The sequence below is a fragment of the Numenius arquata genome, chromosome 7, assembly GCF_964106895.1.
Source record: "Numenius arquata chromosome 7, bNumArq3.hap1.1, whole genome shotgun sequence".
Lineage (NCBI taxonomy): Eukaryota > Metazoa > Chordata > Aves > Charadriiformes > Scolopacidae > Numenius > Numenius arquata.
In genome coordinates, this window is record NC_133582.1 from 35,347,517 (window position 1) to 35,367,773 (window position 20,257).

The 20,257-nt window shown below is 41.6% G+C and overlaps 1 protein-coding gene across 6 annotated transcripts in view; it reads right to left on the reverse strand.

The window, feature by feature from the left end:
• The window catches only part of PDE1C (phosphodiesterase 1C), a 334,640-nt gene that overhangs the window by 68,190 nt on the left and 246,193 nt on the right, over positions 1–20,257 (reverse strand). For all 6 annotated transcript variants that reach the window (XM_074150406.1, XM_074150407.1, XM_074150412.1 and 3 more), the window contains 5 exons: positions 16,117–16,230; positions 15,096–15,278; positions 12,966–13,032; positions 7,646–7,762; positions 5,573–5,713 (listed from right to left, as the gene is read on the reverse strand). In XM_074150406.1, the coding sequence (XP_074006507.1) occupies positions 5,573–5,713; positions 7,646–7,762; positions 12,966–13,032; positions 15,096–15,278; positions 16,117–16,230 (622 nt within the window). The remainder of the gene's footprint in view (positions 1–5,572; positions 5,714–7,645; positions 7,763–12,965; positions 13,033–15,095; positions 15,279–16,116; positions 16,231–20,257) is intronic.

Genomic DNA, 20,257 nt, shown 5'->3' on the forward strand with positions numbered 1-20,257 from the left:
TACTTTTTTCCATGTTGCAAATAACTAGTTAAACAAGAAAAATCCTATTGTATGATTTTTTTGCAAGTCTTTGTCTTCATCCCAGTAAAAAGTTCAACCAATGGCCCCAACATGTCTTCTGAAACTGAAGTCTTGCATTCCAGCCTGTCCAAGTTTCTTGCATAAATATGTGAATGTGATGAACTGAACAACTATGTACAGTAGAGTAAGGATAATTATTGATGAGAGCAAATTCTGGAAACAGGAAAATGTCCCCTACATTTCTTTACCATGTGTGAACATACTATGCATATTAGAAACTAGCCCAGCTGTGAGCAGGGGGTTAGAAGTGATGACCTCTAGAGCTCATTTTCAATCTGCATCAATCTATGCACATTGAGATGGGTTGGATTCTGCAGGCGAGGAGGGGTGGAAACAAAGGAAAAAAAACACAACAAAACCAAACAAACAAAAAAACCAAACCAAAGCCCAAAGATAAAACAAAAATTGTAACAAGGGAAGCAAAGCTGAAATGTCACTACTCGCGCACAGTGTTGGGAGCCCATTGTTCCTGGTAGCAGAAGAGTGGTTTCATCCTGTGCTAAATTAGATCCTAAACAAATTGCCACATATCATTTGGCTGTGGATACAGTTAGTGCTTGAGATTATCGCTGGAAAGAGCAGACACTTCACTGCCTCCTCTGGAGTGCAACTCCATCATAACGGTCTGCGCGGGACACTTTGTGCATGGCTTGTTACAGCAGCAGTAAGAAAGCAAAGGGCCCAGCTCAGGCCAATGAGTCACTGACTCCAGTGCCAGCAGGTGCACATGCTCACAAGCACATGAGTTCCAGTTCCCCTTTTATCAAAGTAAACCTGGAATATGCACATTCTCTGACCTCTGCACATGTTTCAGAATATCTTTTCCTCTGATAAAGAGAGGAAAAACACTCCAGAGACGCTAACAATAAACTATTTTGAGACTGAAGGGTGCTTATTTGTCACTTCAAACCTCAGGCACCACAATAGCAGGGAGCTTTGGAAGGCGTGTGGACACAGATAATTTTCTGGACACGGGATATGCACGAGAGAAAAATCTCAAAAGACACACAGACTAGAGGATGACCGCTTGCGCATTTGTTGCCAGGTTGAGATAAGGCAGAAAAACAGTACAGAGAGAATTGAAGAGAGATATTTATCCATTTCTTGGTTTTGCTTCTCAGTCAGATTGGAGCCGGGGATACACACAGCTGTTACGTTCTGCTCTGACCAGCTTTAGCACTTTGTTTCTGCAATTGTCTCCGGCGTCTACACAACACATTATGGTGCTGCAGCCTGCATGCTGCAGAGCAGCCCTGGCTAAAGAGTCCCCAGAAACCGTTTGCAAGAGGTGTTTCCACTGAGGTACCACTGGACTATGCTTAATGATGCTAATAATGCACAAAAGCCTGTTCATGTTTTACATGACATACTTTCAGAGCGATCTGTGGTTAATCTGAGCTAAGACCTTTATAGCAGAGAAGCACACTATGTAACAGCAGAGGAAAAGCAAGTCAACTGAAATAGTTTCCCCTTCTTTACCTTTCAGAAAATACACTTTACAATCTCAAAGAAGAAATGAGGTAGGAGAAGAAGCTGCACTACTTTCAAATGTCTACAAGTTGCTGTGTAACCATACAAAAGCATAGCACTGAATACACAGGCTTTCTAAATATTATTATTGACATATGGTGAAGAGGCAAAGTCAGCTCTCACTCCCTACGTTACCAGTGGGATTAGAAACTCAGAGATCCCCCTGGTATGTCTGCAATATCTTCTTCTCCTTTATCCCTACGATACAAAGCCAGTTAGGTATTCAGGAAGAAGATCACAAAGAACCAGACTTAATTCACTCAAACAGTAATTGTCCCGAGTGATTGTTTTAAGTAACTTGGCTCAAGAAAAATTATCCAAGTCTTTAAAAGATAGTTAACCTAAAATTGTACCCAAGAAAAGAAGAAATAATGCAATCTGATGAAAAAGGAAGGAGAGTTATATCTCTATAGTCTATCAAGCTATACCAAGCCTATAGAGGCAGACACACCCTTGAGTTAATCTCCTCCAGAGAGTCAGAGTTGCCACAGGCTAAGTATTCACAAGCACGGTCATATCAGAACATTTTCCAATAAAAGTAAAGTAACTTGCCTGTCATCTCAGGCCAAGGAGATGTCCTAGAGACAATCTGTCCTCTGACCATTCTGGTCTCTGCTGGTGTCTGTAGGTCTCACCACTGGAGACAATCGGAGACCTCCAGACACCGCTGCGACCACAAGAGACCACTGCAGCCTGTTGGACTCCCCTGGAGCACCTCTCAGGCTATTGGGGCCTGGAGCTGGCATTGTTTCAGTCTGAGGATGAGAAAACCATTGAGGGGTGGCTGTCCTCAGCTAACGAATGGGTGGGTGAAGATGGAGATAAAGGTGGGTGCCAGGTGATACTCGCCCTGGCACCGTTTTGACAATGGCAACAGATCATCAAAGAAGGTAGATGCCCCACCCCTAGAAATTTCAAGATGGAATAGACAGCTCTTCCTTTGAGAAGCATCAGGAATAAATTTTGGCAAGACTGGACTTTGAACAATTAAAAAAACAACAATAAGAAACCAATAAAACCCAATTAAAAACCCCAATAAAACTCCAAGAAAAAACAATTCAAAACCCAAAAAGCCTCTCCTCACTTATTGGGTACTTTTGAGACTGCATGCGGACTCCTGTGTCCCAATACGGTCTCCCCAGGGCAGGAAAGACACTGACACACGTGGTCCAGGTCCAGCCCACCGCCTTCGAGGTGGTGAGGGGCCAGGGCACAGGGCACACGAGGGGCAGGCTGAAAGAACTGCTGCTCTGCAGCTGTGAGATGAGAAGGCTCAGAGCTGGGGCTCACTGCTGATCTGCCAGAACACTGAAATTGCTTTCTTGGCCCAATATCACAGAGAAAATGATCCTCTTTAGCTCCCACACGCACTTCACTACTGCTCGTTTTGGTATCTGGAACATCAGAAGCCTTGCATTAAAAAAAAAATTAGAAAGCTTGATTTCCCCCAACCTGCATCCCTACTCTCTTTGGTAGGATGCAAGCCACGGGCTCATCTCTCCTACCTGCTTCCTGGGTCTTATTGATCAAAGAAGTGTGAGAGCATTCAACAGCATATCCTTTGCCAATCTGCATGGAAATAGCATCGCATCTCTAGTTCATGAGACGTGTGAGAAAAAGGCTTCATCGTAAGGGTAGGAATAAAACATGGAAGGGGAACTTTGCTGTGACAACTTCTTCTACAGAAAAAAATACCTCTGTGAGCTCCTGAGCTCCTCTGGCTTGAAGGTCTGTAACCCCAGAGTCAGCAGGGAGTGGGCCATGGTGTCAACTCTCTTTTTACACCTTGCTTTCTAATCAACAGCACTACTTGCCTTGCCCCGAAGCCATGGAGCAGATGGGTGGGTAGCCAGCACAGGTTCCTGGAGCCCAGGGCTTGCAGCAAACCAGGGAACACACTCAACTCACGGTCCTGGTGCACCTCAGAGACTTCGTATAAAATTAAAATCATTGGGGTTTTTTTGGTTTGGTTTTCAGGTTATTTTGTCTTGTTTTGGTTTGGTTTGGTTTTTTTTCCTTTTCTTTTTATGTGCTACATCATCTCTGTCCCTCACAGAGCAAAAAAATCCAAACTATTCCATTGCTTACTCATGTATTTTCATGTCCTTCCAGTTGTCTCTTTTTTAACACTTGCCTGACTTTATTGTACTCAGAGACAGAATACGAGACCCCATTCAGCCACATGGCAGCATGGGACAGAATGAAATAGCACTCAGTCATTCACAGGTGAATGAGTTGCTGCTAAATTGCTAACAGACACAGAAGCAGAGACGGAACGAGGCGGTTCGGAACACAGACAGGGTGGGGGGGCTGCCGCGCTTGGGCAGCTCTTTCCATCCAGTCACTTGGAGCAGAACAGCCCCAAGTGAAAACCACCCTTCTTCAGTGGTTTGAGGAGAAAATGGGGATGCATTTGCTCACCATCAGAATGCCATTCCCACTACTCAACATTGTAGGATTCCTACTGACTACAGCCTTCCGTGCATTTTCATTAACTAATGGCCCTAAAAGCAGCAGGGACCAGTTGAGGATCTCACTGGAGATTTTGAGTATCCATCTGTATTAGTTGTAAATTTGACCTAACTCCTCTTTACTTCAGACACATCTGGAGCAACTGACAGAATATCAATCAGAATCAGGCATCTGGATCAGGTCTGGAGACATACAGGGCCTGACTCCTTCCAAATATGTCTTTAGGAACCACTGCATCTCACAGGTGCAGTCTACATTCACCCAGGAGACTTGGGACATGTTTCCAGGAGGCACGGCAGCATGTTACTCCTCAGGGAAGAAAGAGCACACAGGTCTGGCCTCAGAACTGAAAGCAACCTTACTGTGGCAGTTAAGGGGCTGCAGAAAGGCAGACCATATGCACAGAAGGTTGTTCCCAAGCCTAAGCAGCTCTACAGTTGTTGAAACTGGCCTAAAAGACACAGCAGGAGCTGTGCTTCACCTTGTTAGCTTGCACCTCTCTGTCCTATGCTCCATCACACACTACACGCTCGTGGCAGCGTCGCTCCATGTTTCTCACCGAGCTGCACAGAAAAAGGTATCATCAACATACGATGGGAGACACAAGTATTGCCACACGTGATGTTGACTGCCAACTTTTATCCTGATTTCGTATAGCTCATCTGAGGTACTCATGGCATTAAGTTGGGCTAAGTCACATGCAACCATGGGTTTCCCTCATTCGTTTCTTCAACAGCTCTCAGTTATGCAGCTTGGAACCATCGGGGAGCGTTCAAGAAGGCAGAAGCTGCAGCAAGAGCCTCAAACAACTTTCTGAGCCGCCAGCTCAACAATAACTGCAATCAGTGCTCACCACTCTGGAATCTGCCTGCCCTCAATTTCTCTAGTGCATCTTCAAACCTATTTCTGTTGTTTGTCTTGACAGACACTGTGGAAATACATTGTGAGCTCAGTACTTTTGTTTAAGCCTTCTATCCATTCCTGTCACTGCTGTCAGACTTTAGCTGTCTGTAGGCTTCTGTGTAAGCCAGTTCAGCTGGTTTTGCTGTACAGACTGGATGGAGATGAGCATCTCCAGAGCATGGCTCTTGTCATCTTCAGATAAGTGGAATGAATTGTCCTTTGGAGGTACTGCCTTACTCCCCTAAGTAAGAAGAAAATTTAGACAATTTGTTTTTTCACATTAGGTGAAATCAAATCCAACAGAAGTGACTTGGCAGAACCACCCAGGAGATCTGTGGCAGAGTTAAAAAGTAAGCTTGGGTTTCTCATTCATCCTCTTTTAGATCACTGTGAAAAGAGCTATCCATACCTTCACCTACCTTCTATTTCTAAATAGTCCTAAATCTCTACTTTCATTAGTACAGCCACATAAATGAAATTTGTCTACAGTGCAAACAGTTTCTACTATGGATAATCATAATCTCCTTAATGAGCCAAAACTGCTGTAATCTCATTAGGTATTCAGGATGCCAATTCCTGTACTTACCGCTATGCCTGTCTTGAAAAGGAGGTAATGGACCGTCTGTGTCACATCTGCCGCGTGCATTAGGTTGTGATAAGGATTTTTGTGTTTGCTGTAGCCAACCTCCAGAGCTTCCACAAAGGACACCAGGGCAGAAATGGGGATCTGAGGAAAGCAGCACAGAATCAGTAACAAAATAAACACCTTTAATGGCTAGCATTTGGAGGGGAGCATTTTGATAAGCAGTCCCAAAGAGCAGTTTGTACCTCACAAATAAACAGCATGCTAAAACATCTGAAACAGGCACTTGAGAGAGAGTGAATCCAGGTTACTTCCTCAAACTGGTTTCCACATCCCTAATTACATTATGGATGAATCATTCCCGCACGCAAATACACACAAGTAAATATACTACAAAATGTCATCTGGAAGACACATGCAGTATGAAAAGTAACAGAGAGCACTTGATTGAATATTTCTCCAGGAGAAATATTTCTAACTGGACCACAAGTGTCTCTCTGTTATCCTCACAACCCACTGGAATGTATCTGTGCTTTACTATTCACACTCAAGATTTTCTAATGAAACATATCATATAGCAAGTCTGAGACCCTCTACTAAGAGAAGTATCATTTATCAGACCTCTGGCTTTTCACAGCAAAATCCAGCCTGCCCATCTTACGGGTTGCCATGCTTTTCCGACTCCAAGAGTAGACCTGCACACACTTGAGAAAAATCAATTCAGGGGGTTTCTAGAGAGGAGACTACACAGCTGGTGTTGGCTGCAACATATGCAACTGGCGACATGGATTCTCCAGTTTCATCTGCTCAAACAGCAAATACCCTAAAGGCTCGTATTTCCATAGTTAGAGGAGCACTGTTATTCTCCTTGTGGGTACGTATCAGGGGAGGATGCAGTTCAGACCAGTAACGTTCTTCAAACATTTCTCATCAGGCACGGGCAGTTCCTGAAGAAGTACAGGAGCCAGAGATCTGTAAACCCTTTCCAGCCAAAGTGAGTGGGAACCCTCGGGGAGTGGAAGTGTTATTGGAGAAAGGGACAGAAGATTATTTATGTGTGGACAATGGTCAAGATCAGAGAGCAAAGTTTCTGCCATCCAAATTTAAGCCTGTTAAAAGCTGGAGGAGAAGATACATCGCATTTGTATCTGCAAACCTCTGTAACAATCATAGGATAGTTTGGGTTGGAAAGGACTTTTAAAGGTCATCTGGTTGAATGACCCCTGCAACTAGCAGGGACATCTTCAACTAGATCAGGATGCTCAGAGGCCCATCCAATCTGACCCTGAATGTTTACAGGGATGGGGTATGTACCACCTCTCTGGGCAATGTGTTCCAGTGTTTTAACACTCATCGAAAAAAAATTCTTCCTTATATCTAGTCTAAATCTACCCTCTTTCAGTTTAAAACCATTAGCCTTGCTCTACTGTAGCAGATGCCGCTAAGAAATTTGTCCCAATCTTTCTTATAAGCCCCTTTTAAGTACTGAAAGGCTACAATAAGGTCTCCCCTTCTCCAGGCTGAATAATGCCAACTGTCTCAGCCTGTCTTCATAGGAGAGGTGCTCCAGCCCTCTGATCATTTTCATGGCCCTCTGCTGGACCCGCTCCAACAGGTCCATGTCTTTCCTCTGCTGAGGGCTCCAGAACTGGACGCAGTACTCCAGGTGGGGTCTTACCAGAGCAGAGAAGAGGGGCAGAATCACCTCCCTCCACCTGCTGGCCATGCTTCTTTTGCTGAATTTGAATTTTACTTCAAGCTCTCCTTTTTTGCCTGCATGCTTGAGAGTCCTACGAATCTCAGGAGAATGACACCATCATTCCCACAGGATCAAATGTAGCATTTCCCATGGATGTCATGGGGAAGCCTGTTTGGAACCCTGCCTACTTCACAGTGTCCCATTACAATTAAAAGTACTACTTAAATAACATTTGGTCTTGCTTACTGGGGAAAGTGCAGCATCCGCAAAACCTTCAAGTAGTGCTAAAATTGCATTTGGATTGGAACAAAGCAGGATGAGAGGGCAGTTGAACAAGATCTGAGATAGAAGAAGAGACCCATCTTCTTACTACTGACCTTGAAACGGTTGATCAGATCATAACGTGTGAGAAGTTCATAGAAAATGAATTTCAGTGCATGATCCCCACTGGCATCGTTTAATGCAAAAACATCAAAGGACCACTTGTCTACATTCTGCAAGAGTGGGTAGAAAAAGCAGTTAATATAGTCATCCCTTTTGCAATGACAGTTCAATTTCTATCACTTTACATCTAAAAATAGAGAATTACAGTGGTGATTGTAAGTCTATAGCTTTTTTTTTTTAACTTCTTCAATTCCATTTCACCAATGCAGAGTCTAATTTACTCGTCAGTATTGTATTACTTGTATTTAAAAAGCTTCCATTATGAACACATATGCTGTTTGTTTTTCCTGTCCCTATGGAGTTCTTACAACTTTTGATTGTGAACAAAATCCTCCAATGCTTCACTCCTGCTTAAAACAGAGTAAGGTTTTTTGCATTAAAAAAAAATACAGGCACCTGTGGTCATATATTTACCACTTACTGTTCAATCAACCAAAATAATAGCTAACTAGAAGAACTATCTTGCTAGACCCAAAGAGCACCTTAGTTCCTTCTGATTTTGGTATTAGCCTTCAATTGTGATTACTGCAGCTTAAATTGCCTGAAGACAATATGACCCTCATTTTCCTTATTTTTTTTTTTTACAGATAAGTGAGTCCACTGGGGCTTTCAGAAAACTACAGAGCAGAAGTTCATTAAGTTACATTAAGTGCTAACAATGATATAAAAAAACAACCTTTATAAGAGAAAAGTAAATATCTAATTCCAGTTGGAAAATGTTCCTATCAGCTGTAAATGATATATTAATGCTGCAGAGTGGTCAGTAAAGAAATCAGGGAGGGAAAGTTCACTTCCAAGCTCATAAAGCTGAAGTATAAGGTATAAACCTTCTTGCAGAAGGTTGAGTTCAAATCTCAACTCTAGGGAAGGCCATGGGAGTTGACAGCAATCCTTATCTAGCAAGATAAAGCTCCTTGATCTCAGAATTGGATGTTCCTGAAATCCTCTGAACCTTTCTCTCCTCCTCCTAGCAACAAAGAGGAAAGGTGCAGAAGGAGTTATAGCTAGAAGAATGATATACCGATCAATCACACAGCTGCATCTGGCACAGGACCAGCTCTCAATCTCTCTTGCCTGTTGAGAATTTTGATGCACTTCCCACAGGGATTTATCCAAATGACTCTCCTTAAACCATATATTAAAGACTGATGTCTGTATATTGAAGTTCCCTTCCACTTCCAGCTCTGTTGCAGGTTACCTCCCATTTCCTTGTGGCACTTTTCACCAAGAGAGATGACTACATTTTCACCAGCACAGTGGCTCTCAGTGCAAGAAAAGGGTGTTGGCTAGATGTAATGTTGGGTACTGTTAAGGATTAGAGTCCATCCAAAAAAATGCCATCTTTTTTAGCAATACTTAAAACCCAGTCCACCCTTGCCATTTGTTGTTATGGTCATGTCCCACATAAGGACTTCAAGTAAAACGCAACGGACAGTGAACTTTGTGGTCAGTCACCCATACATCAGCAAAGCTACAGGCCTTCTTATCTTCTAAACAAGATCAGCATTTTGGTCAGTATTTGGTATACAGTACCGATATTTTGGTATTGGCTCTCTCCAGCGTGGGCTGATGCTGACAACCCTGCTACTTGCACAGTGTTGATGATTCAGAGCAGAGTATGCCTCTTGTGGAAGTATAGACAACAGAGAGGGTAATTAGTGAGTGAATATCAAGGATGCTGAAAATTCAGCTCTGCTTTCACCTGTTCCAGTAAATTGCTTGACGAGCCTTTGATTTTACAAGCTGTGTGGAGCCCACACACTGAAGGTCAAGCTTTTCCAGACACGACTTGTGGCCCAAGTCACAGAAAAGCAATCATAAATTGCAGCTTTTTGACACTTTCAGTAGGTGTTGAAGAGGAAAAACAACGAAGAGAGGATAAAGTTCCACCAAGAAAATATGTTTTGAAGCCCTTGAACAAACTTAGAAAATGGGTAAGAAAAGTAATACCCAAAGCATTCACTCTGTCAATTTTAAGTATTTTCCTGTTTTTTTACTGGTTTTTTTGTGTGTAATCACTTATCTCATTCAATGAAGCAAATTAATTTAACACTTGCACGTATATAATAATTTACTTCTGGATCCTTTGGCATTGAAAATAATGTCTCAACTATGGTGAAATTTAATTCACTGTAAGGCAATCTTATACTGTAGAAATAAAAGGGGTTTGTCCCTTTATATATTTTTCCTGTAGTTAATCTTGCAGCAGATAAATTCTATCAAATTGTGAAATTGCAGAATAGTACATCAGAATTGTTCTTTTGCACAAAATAATGGTTAACCACATAGACAGTAAGTTTCACAGTAGAGCTATTTAGAAAGTCTAAATAAACTGAGAGAGAAATCCCTCCTTGCTCTTGTCAAGTCAACAGAAGTTTTGCTATTGACAATAATGGCAGCAGCACTTTACCCTGAAAAACTAGGGACAAAAATCCCCTTAAGAGAAGCATGAAAGTATCACAGATGGCTTAGAGGCTTGCAGCAACACCAGTTGTGCTTCGAAAATTAGTGGATTTTATGACCTTAAAAAAAAAATTAACACAGAAGTGATCCCTGTATTGGGGAGAGATCTAAAGGTAGGCAGAACTTCACAGATGTCTTGTGATGTAGGAGAAAAACTGTCTCTTCTCCCAAAGGAGAGCAGCAGAAGTGAGGGATGGGAAACTTTCTGTGCTACACAAGTCTCTAGGTCACTGGCCCTGTAGCCTCATCTGAAGTGTCATAAACTGTTCTAATGCCACATAACCAATGTGGTGTTAACTGCAAATAGATCCAAAGAGACTTACTTCTCAGTCCTGTGTCCTTATTATTTGGCCATTGCTCCACTGCTTGGGGGAACCTAGAGATGAAGTGAAATACCAGTTCTTCCTAAATGCTCCTTCTCAGAGAGAAGAACCTCAGAGACTTGATTTGTTTTATAAGCCAACAAGGAGATTCAGGGATAGATGTAATTCTGCTCAACATTACTGGACGGCCTGATATTTTTGTAGCCACAGACAAGCAGAAGGCTATACTGCAGACACTGTAAGTGACTACAGGTTCTATGTTCATTATCTGTATATTAGCTAGCCCAGAAAATATTGCTGTGACAACACAGGCATCAGAAAAGGCTGAAAAACTCACTTCTAAAGTGGGTACCACTTCATCAGCTAGTTAATGTGAAATTCTGTCTCTAGCTCTACACTGCTGAACAGTGGATCACCAGAGCTTACTGGGTAAATTAACATACTTATTCAAGCATGTCTGTATGAATGCTATGTATGGCCACCGTTCAAATGAGAGACAAGGCTAGTTGCCCCTTTTGTGGCAACAGGTCTTACATGATCACGCCCATGTGATGCAAAAAGGCAACAGGCTACTGCAGTAGACAAATCAGTATCCAATATATAGGCATAGAGAGAGATGCTGTGCAATCAGTTAAAAAAATTGCCTAACTTCTCAGTCACTGAAAAAGTGAGAAGAGATTATACACTAGGACTTGCACTGCTACCACTCCACCTGCATTTTTTGCAGAAGCTGCAGTATTTCATTGCTTTACAAAAACCAACCTCATTTTGCCAAGCTGATTCCACAGCTTTGGGTTACCCAGTGCAGATGTCCTGTTGGCCGTGGCAACAAAAAGGAGAGCACATGGTTCAAAAATAAGTTAGTTTGGACTCCACATCACCTCAATCCTTGTCCTTCTTACCATGACTCTGAAGGCAATGTTGATTATGGCAATCCAGAACAGCTGAAGAGATGTGTGTGGTACACTCCTACACCCTTTTCCACGCTTAAACCATCAGCTCAGTTTGCAGGGCACACCAAGCAGTCAGCTAGCTGTAAGGTTTATTTACTTGGCTTTACTGGACTGAAGCAGGCAACAAAATGAACCATTTTCCAGTAAGGAGATGGGACTGAGAAATTTAAGATGAAGTATTATTTCAAAGACAGAAGACTTCTTCAAAATAAGTAACTCCCATTTCCACCACATCCACTACGAACCCCAAAGCCATCCAGGCAAAGACACGTTCTCAAAATGGTTTTGGAAAAAAATACATTCTAGAGTGCACAGTGGCCAAATGGGTGGTATTTCACCCTGAGCAAAATTAGTCAATGCCTTTGTTGTTACTGACGCATTTTAACTTACTCTAGCAGGATCAGTTCTCTTTATGACCCTTAGTCATCTACAAACATAGAAAGAGGAGAGGGATTCTGTAAGGTTTAAGTCAGCTGAGAGTAGTTGTTGCACCTTGGATTGTCTTGTTACTGCTGAGAATGTCAGGAGAAGAGGTACCATTATGGACATGTTCCCTCATAAGCTGGCTATGGGGTGTAGTTCTAAAAGAACAAAGACTTTAGATCCCATTTGCAGGAATGAAGTTGACAATTGTCAACCTGCCGTGGGAAAAAGGTGTGGATGGATGCTTTGATTCTGTCCATTAAAGGCATGTTTAATCATTCTTCTTGCATCCTATGGACCTTCTGCAATTCCTCCACATCTTTCAATGAGTTGTACTATCCAAACCAAAAAGGATTCACTAATTTAACTGTAGGTCTTTTCAGTGTGGAGTAGAGCAGAAGGATTACTTCATGAGCTTTATACATAATGTCCCTGTGTATTGTCCCACTGTGTCACTATTTTTCACGGTTGCATGTCATGGTGTAACCACATGCAACAAGTAATCTTCAAAACTGCTGTGTAGGCAGTTGGTTGATAACTTGTTTTTGTAGTCTTGATAATTCCTGCCGTAGTCAAGAATCTTGCAATTGTTCCATGGATTCAACCTTATTATTTTCTGACTGCGTATGACTAATCAGTTTTCCTCTGAAACCTCAAAACTCATAAAAGGGTCATTATTCCTAGAGTGATTGTCACGTTGAAGACCTGGAGCTGAGCAATGCAAGAAATTCCCTTTTCTCACAGCAACTGATCCTTTTCCTTCTCTACCCCTCTTGATCAGTGTTTTTTTTTCTTCCCTGTGGGAGGTTTTGATTGATTCCATCATGTTACTAAGTCCTAAGTTTAGTCACCATAATCTAGAACAGAGCTGTAACCTTCATAACCTGGAAATAGCCACAGACTTGAACTCTATTCTTTCCTTTATTGAAAGGATATTCCCTTCGACCAGTAAAAGATAAATGTATGTGAACTAAACTAAATCTCAGAGAGAAGGAAAGGGCAAGTACTAAGACCCCCTTAGCAAGTCAAGTATCACAGTGTTATCTTGATGCTTTATACAGAACCCCCCAACACCTTTTTATTGGGATTACCTTTAGCACTCCAATTACAGCTGGTGGGTAGCTCAGACCGACCATATTTGAAGTCCGTCTGTACATTCTACCAAGATAAAATAGACAAGGCAACACATAAATAGAATTAAACAAAAAACCCCAAACACACAAAACCCATAAAACAACAGACCATTACAGGAGACCTTATTTAGCCCAGGAAACGCTGAGTGCAATTTGTTTTTTTTTTTCTTCCTTCTTGTTCCTAAATTGCACAATATTCTTTATACCATTCTATTGTATAGACTAACCTGAGATTATACACTCTCCAGTATCTCATAGCTTGGTTACCTGGCAGGACATCACAAAGAATCTGCCAATATCAGGTCTTCACCAGAGCCAAAGGCTATACTCAAATAAACAAGATGTTCCCTATTTTCTACTGCAGATGACCATGCTGCTCTTTCAGTTCCCTTAGTCCTTGCTGGTCCACGTGCAAGCTAATTCTGAATTTACTTCACAAATCATTTGTTGTCTGCAATGAGTTAGCACAGCTGTTATTTTTGTCTGCATTTTTTTAAAATTGGTATAAAATCATTTGGGTGTTTGCTGTGTGTGTGTGTTTGAGGGAGACAGAGTCAGAGTAAGGCAACAATCAACATTTGCAACCATACTAAACAAAGCACTGAAGTACGTACTGGATTTTAAACTTGTTTTCAGGCCATGCTGTGTTTAAAAGGCTTGGTGAATGCAGAAACACTAAAATGCCTTTCTGTAGGTCACCCTTTTTTGCACTTTAGCAATGTGGGACTAAAAAGAGATGATGGAAAGCTCTTTTCTCCCCTCTGAAATGATCCCATGTGAAGTCTTCCTTCACTTCCCTTTTTCTCAGACCTGAAAAAAATCAGTCCCTTTGGAGAATTAAATTCACTCATTCCCTAAATTACAGAATTTCTTACCCCCTCCTCCCTCCAGTCAGGAGCCTCATAGCCTTCTGTTAAGTGACAATTATGGCAGAGTCCCTCTCCTTTAGCTCAGGAGAGCCACAGCCCTCCTCTGGTGCCATATTATATCTGAACACTTCCTCTTTTGGGGCACAGTGATTCAGATCATTTGGAAAACAGCCTCCTGCAGCTCATTTACTTCCTTGCTGAGCAAGTCCCTCACTGAGAGTGAGGTTTAATTCACAAATAGCCCGTCAAACCTGGAAAAACCTGTTCCAAGGAGAAATGACAGGTTTAGTCCTATCACAGTTTGCTGCCCTCTTAAAACACGTTCAGCAACTTTGGTACACAGATAAAAAATTCGGCTATAGACATGCTGGAGGAGGCTTCTGTGTGTCTGTGTGGCTTGTGGTTCACTGATACATCCAACCTCCTGCACAGAGGGCTGGTAGGCTGTCACTGCGACTCTGATGAACAGTGAAAGGCGCTCTGCTCTTCCATTCCAGACTTGAGTTTTGCTGTAGAGAGCTGGGACCTGCTGTCTTTCAAGCTGCCTAAAGTCTGCTAACAGTTTCACATGTGCCAGCTCTCCTTCTAGCTTGAAGGAAGAATGTCAGCAAAGAGTGGTTACTCCATAAGAAAAGGTAAGATTGGAAATGAGTCCAAACTGAGATGACTAAATGTTTTAAAGGGTTCAGAGAGAGAAATCCATTTTAGCAGTAGGTTCTGATGCAAATCACAACAGAGAAGACTGAGAGGACTCAATGGGTTTTTTGAAATCCTCCCTGAGCTCCAAAATTTTCACATCAGTCTTGGTCTATAGTTCATTCCAGTAATTCTATGATACAGCTTTTTCTTCTAGCAGTTAAGAAGAACTTAGCAGTTCTTCATAAGAAATAATAGACTACAGAGGAATACAGAGGCAACAGAAGGCTTGGTCTGGGCTGAGCAAATTTTAAAAACTGTCACTCCTGACCTAGGGCAGAGGTGCATATTCTCTGTCAAAATTATTCCAACTGTGCTATTACATCTGTATTAATGTAAGAACAGAACAGTATGTGCTGTTTCAGGTTGCAATCTATTACTTCATCCCAGGTTTCAAGGTGCTATCCAGATCCGTGGGGAAACATCTTTAGAAGCATATTAAAGTATTCTTCATTCAGTACTACAGGAGCAATATGCGGTATGTGGGCAGCTACTAGAACAAAGTAATTACATGTCCCTTTACCTTTCCACAAATATCCCAGCTTGTACTGCATGGACAATACTCCTGAACCGGGGCTTTTCCTCCGTCCTTTTGAGCATCATCCCCATTTGCCGCGTGAAGGTAGAAGCCAACCAGTCCCGGACCTCCGAGGGCACAGAGTCGGACTGGATGTCACTGAGTTCATCTTCGGTGTCCAGTAAACGCCTCAGGGGGGAGGGGGAAAGATGGATAAACAGAGTCCCTTAGAGAGCACTGCAACATTATTAACAAAAACAGAACCTCACATATATTCTAGTTAAAGCAGTTGTTAAACGTCTTTGGTTTGTCAGCCCCAATCGAACACAATTATACAGGTCTTCAATAGATTGTTTATTCTTCTGTTTAGCTAAATGTTAGATTGTGAAACTCACTACCAGGCCAACAAACAAGCAGTATCAGCCTTCTGAAGTACAACTATGTAATCTTCCACTGACTTCTCATCTTCAGCTCGTCAATATTCCTGACCTTTTTGCCCTTCAGAGCTCATTTAGAGCCATGTCTAACTCCCAGTTAGTATCATACAGTCCTCTCCTTTCCCATTCTGGTCACCTCTACAAGTGCATTTAGCACTGAGGAATGACATATAACAGAGCAGGAAACTCGTCTGCAAAGTCTTACCAATCTACCTCTATCACGACCCGGAGCAAAATTTTTTTCATTTCAAAGACTTGATTTAACACTATTCAAAAAGAATAGAGGAGTAGGAATTTAGAAACTTTCAGAAAAAGTGGGGGACAGTCATGAAAACATCTCTCCAAGAGAATATACATTAAATTTATGGCTGCTTTTGATAACTTCCCCGGCCCCAGGAAACTTAAAGCAGCTTTCAGACCGAGGACGGAAGGTCTGCTCTACACAGACTATGATACTTTAATGATTAAAAACAAATTGTCTGTGAGTAATAAATCTTGGCTAAAACAAATTTCCAAACTGATGTGTAAATTACAATTTTATGTCATTGGTACTAGATATAAGAGACTGCTGATGTCTGTAGTTAACTCACCTGGTTTCGTCAATGTATACTGACTCAAGAACAGTTGCAGCATATTCCAAATTCTTCTTTAGGTCTACAACTGAAGCTTCCCCCCTTTCTAACTGCTTTACCAAAGACCGTAACCTAGAAAAAAGGAAAACAGAAATCTGATTAGTACAAAGAGAAATAGGTTTGAGAGTAAGCATCAGTTCAAAACTGGATCCAGCATGAGACCTAGCATACACGATTGGCAGGTGAAAACTTTTGGAAGTCTACAAGGTTCTTTACATTGAATATAAGAAATCAACAAAAATCACTTTTCAAAGTCAGTCACGATGATGCCAGGTAAACATCATATTCTACTTAGGCTCAAATAAGTCAGCGAGTTATGACTGTCTCCTACTTGTACTGAAAGAAGTCAAAAATAGAAATCAATTGCAATTTAACACAGGAGCTAAGAGAGGGCAACTTCATTCCAGCCATAAGAAAGGAGGTAACTTCTTGAGTAGCATCTGTTGACAAATGTCAGACATTTATACACTTATTCAAAATTATATCGGAGTATATTTAGAAATACTATTGCAGAAATACTATACAAGGTTAGGAAATGCTGTGATTTTCATTAAATGAAGAGGTCACCCTTAGACTACCCCATCTATATTAAACAGAACTCATGGAAGTTTCTTTACCAGGTTATGATTATTATTGGAGGGATAACAGATTTTCTGAAAACAAAAATTTGTGCAGAAAATGCCTCCTGTGTCAAATACATTTGTGCAATTTTCTTTTGTCTTTTCCTCCCTTTCACTCTACTTTCCATGGCAAATTAGAAAAACAAAATAGGAAAGAAAGAGGAAAATAGTGAGGCTGTGGAGCGCAAAAATCATAAAAAATATTGATTTTTCCTCTGGCTAGGTCACACAAACGCCACCCTTACTCACTGTGGTACTGCTGACACACAGCTACATATTTAGCTCTACAAAGAATCTTGAGGAAGAGGTGGAACTTCTCCAGGAGGATCAACTCATCTGCTTGTCGGCAGTTTAAAAACAAAAGTATTGTTCCATACTCCATTCCTGATGTGAGAATGGAGATGGGAAGATCAGCGGCATACAAATACAGTACTCATCCCATGAACAGAACTCATCCCTGTAAGCCATTCAACTATGCCAGCATGTTTCCCTCCAATCCTGGACCCCAGCTCGATGAATCCATGAAGCAATCTCAGCCCCATGGAAGAAGAAACATGGGTCGGTGTTCCCATACCTCTCTCCTGTATAAGTGCACCCCCAGATGTCAACAGCAACACATTGCGTTTGATGAGCAGAGCTAGGAAAGGTGCTCTCCCACCTTTCAGGTTGATTCCAGCCTCGGGCAGCACATGTGGAATATTAATTCACCTCCTCCCTAGAGCCAAACCATTGATCCCTCCTACCCATTCCCAGCTTTTCTTGCCAATGCAGGAGGGGAGAAAGAGAAAAAAATAAAACAACTTTCACATCCAAACCGTAAGCATTGATTCATATGCCTCATCCTTCCTTCATTCCGTTATGAGAAGTCCAGAGATGTGACCCCTTAACTAATTACCAGAAACATTATTTGTCCACAAGCCACAGGAGCTTATATTGAAGGAGGAACATTATCTTTGGCTCTTCCTGACTTTTATTTCATTGATTTAAACACCCGGCTGCTCTATTCCACAAGTCATTCAAAATTCATGTTCAATAATAGCACAGTGAGTAACGGTTGCTTCATGGCACCAACATTCATCATTGAAGAAGACTATGCAGAGCACTATGTGCATCAATCATTTGGAAAAACAGAAGAACAGTTGTTATAATAAAGCCTTGTCACACGATCAGCCGCTCTCACGTGAAAAAAAAAATTACATAGTCTTTGTCTTACCATCCATTATCTATAACTATTTCTGATTCATTGAGTCATAGCAGCTGCTGCCAGTTACCTTTACTAAATAAGAGCCCGATGATAGTTTGTCTTTATTGCATTCCATGTATTTCTATGCTTTTTTAAATAGTCCTAAATGCAATTGTAAAGTTAAGGCCAGGCTGTCCCACTGAAGGGTATCTGGTCAAATTTATTAGCTGAAAAATTCTGTTTCAGGGTGGATGAAGTAATTTCAGAATGCAACCAAATTCACAAAACCATTTTGACTGAAACAAAATAATTACCACAAACTTTTAATGTGTTTTATTTTTAGGAGCTTGTATTAAAGCAATGGAAGCTGAGGGCAAGATGCTGACTTCCTATCTTTACCCCATAGACTAGTCATTGCAGCAAGTGTGCAGGGTTCAGTCACACGTACCATTTCACAGGACAATACTGAGTCTGTCAGGCTACTGACTAAAAGAAACCTACCGATACAATTATCAGACCCAATTTAAGGAACCCAGTTCATCATTTACTTAGCTTTTATTATATCTGTCTGTTTTGTATGAATAAATGCTATTTTCAACCAAAGCATGTTTTGTTTGGTTCTGTTTTAAAAAGTTCATTATAGACTGATCAAGACCTAAATTTTGATTATTTCTTTGTTTTCCCTCCTTTTCCTTTCAAGTCCAGAACTAAAAATTTTCACAGATCTACCAGATGTAGTTCCACTGAAGCCCACGGAGCTAGTTGTAGGGGAAGCAGCCAATTCCTGTGCGTTAAGGAGATCCCAGGCCAGAAGTGAGGTGTTACCCATTTCTAGTATTAAGCTGTCTTAAGACCATGGCGGATGCTACAAGCAAGCAGGGCTGTAGGTCAGCCAAAAGTTTCTCAGATTACAGTCATCAGCACATCAGTTACAAAGAACTGGTTGGTCACACAATATTAGTTCTAAATCTAGTTGTTTAATTATATTAAGATACAGCTAAATGCCTTTCTTAATGAGATTTCCAAGGGAAACTATTCCTCCCATCTGCAAATTCTCTGTGAATATGTGCCAAATATTATATGAAAAGTTTGAGAACCTTTGTTCTACGAAGTTATTACATGTTTTACTTCTCAGAATAATCCCTTAACTGCCCGAAGGAAAAGCCTAGTACAGAGAAATGCAATGCATTTTAACTTCCTCTGACCTCACAGGGAGCGCGAGTAGGTGTAAAATCTTGGAAAAGGGGCTAGACCACTGCCAGAATACGGCCTCCCACACTGCCCTGCCAAGGAAAAAACTGTAAAAACCCCTGAGAGTGTCTGCAAATAATCCCACTGCACCCAGCAGAGCAATACATTTGTGTAAATGTCCCAGTTCAAAGTAAAACACAACTAACTTTCTGTTCTGTAACGTTACATCCTAGCTCGGCCTCTTCTAACCCTCTGAAATTAATGGCATATTGTGGAGAAAATTGCTCATTCCCAGAGTGATAAGACCAATGTTTGTACTTCATGCCAAGGGATGGTGTGCAGAGAGGCCCTTGCTTATACTTATTGCTATAACAACCAAGGGCAGCCAATTTCGTTATTTGCCCTGTTGGAGGATCAGAAACGGAAAAAGCATAGACGGGTCCCACCTGTGGGGAGGAGCGGACAGGAGTGGTGACCCCAAACCCGACCAACAGGGGTATTCCATTCCATCTGGCCCATGCTCAGTATAAAAGCTGAGAGATCAAAGGGTCAACCCTTTTTCTTCAATGGCCAGCGTCCAAAGAGGCGTCTCAAAATCTCTGTCTGTTCATCTGCCTCTGATCCTGATCCATGTGTTCCTGACTCCAGAGCCGGAACCTAGTTCCCAGCTGTTGCTGAGTCCAGTCTGGGACTTCCCCAGTGCCTGCCGGTGATGTGATTGTCATCCTGGGAGCTTGATACGGTTTTGTATATATTGTATCTATTTTCATTATTTTCTTCTTTTTTTTTTTTTTTTATTTTAATATTAAATTTCTTCATTAAAGTAGTTTAGTTCATTCTAAACTTCTAAATCTCCTTATCTCTTCCTCTCCTCTCTTTTTGGGGGGCAGGGGGAGGGCCATCTGTCAGTCTGATTTTGGTAAATTTGGCCGAAACCACAAGAGTAAAGCAGGCTGGTTGGGTCCCCAGTGAAGGAGAGAGATTATCCAAAGTGTACGCTGCTTCACAGCCCTTCTCCCACTCTTTTTAATGTTTCCCTTAAGTACTAGCTAGCATAAAATTCAGGGAGATAGAAGGCACATGACTAGAAACTGGGCAACTGAAT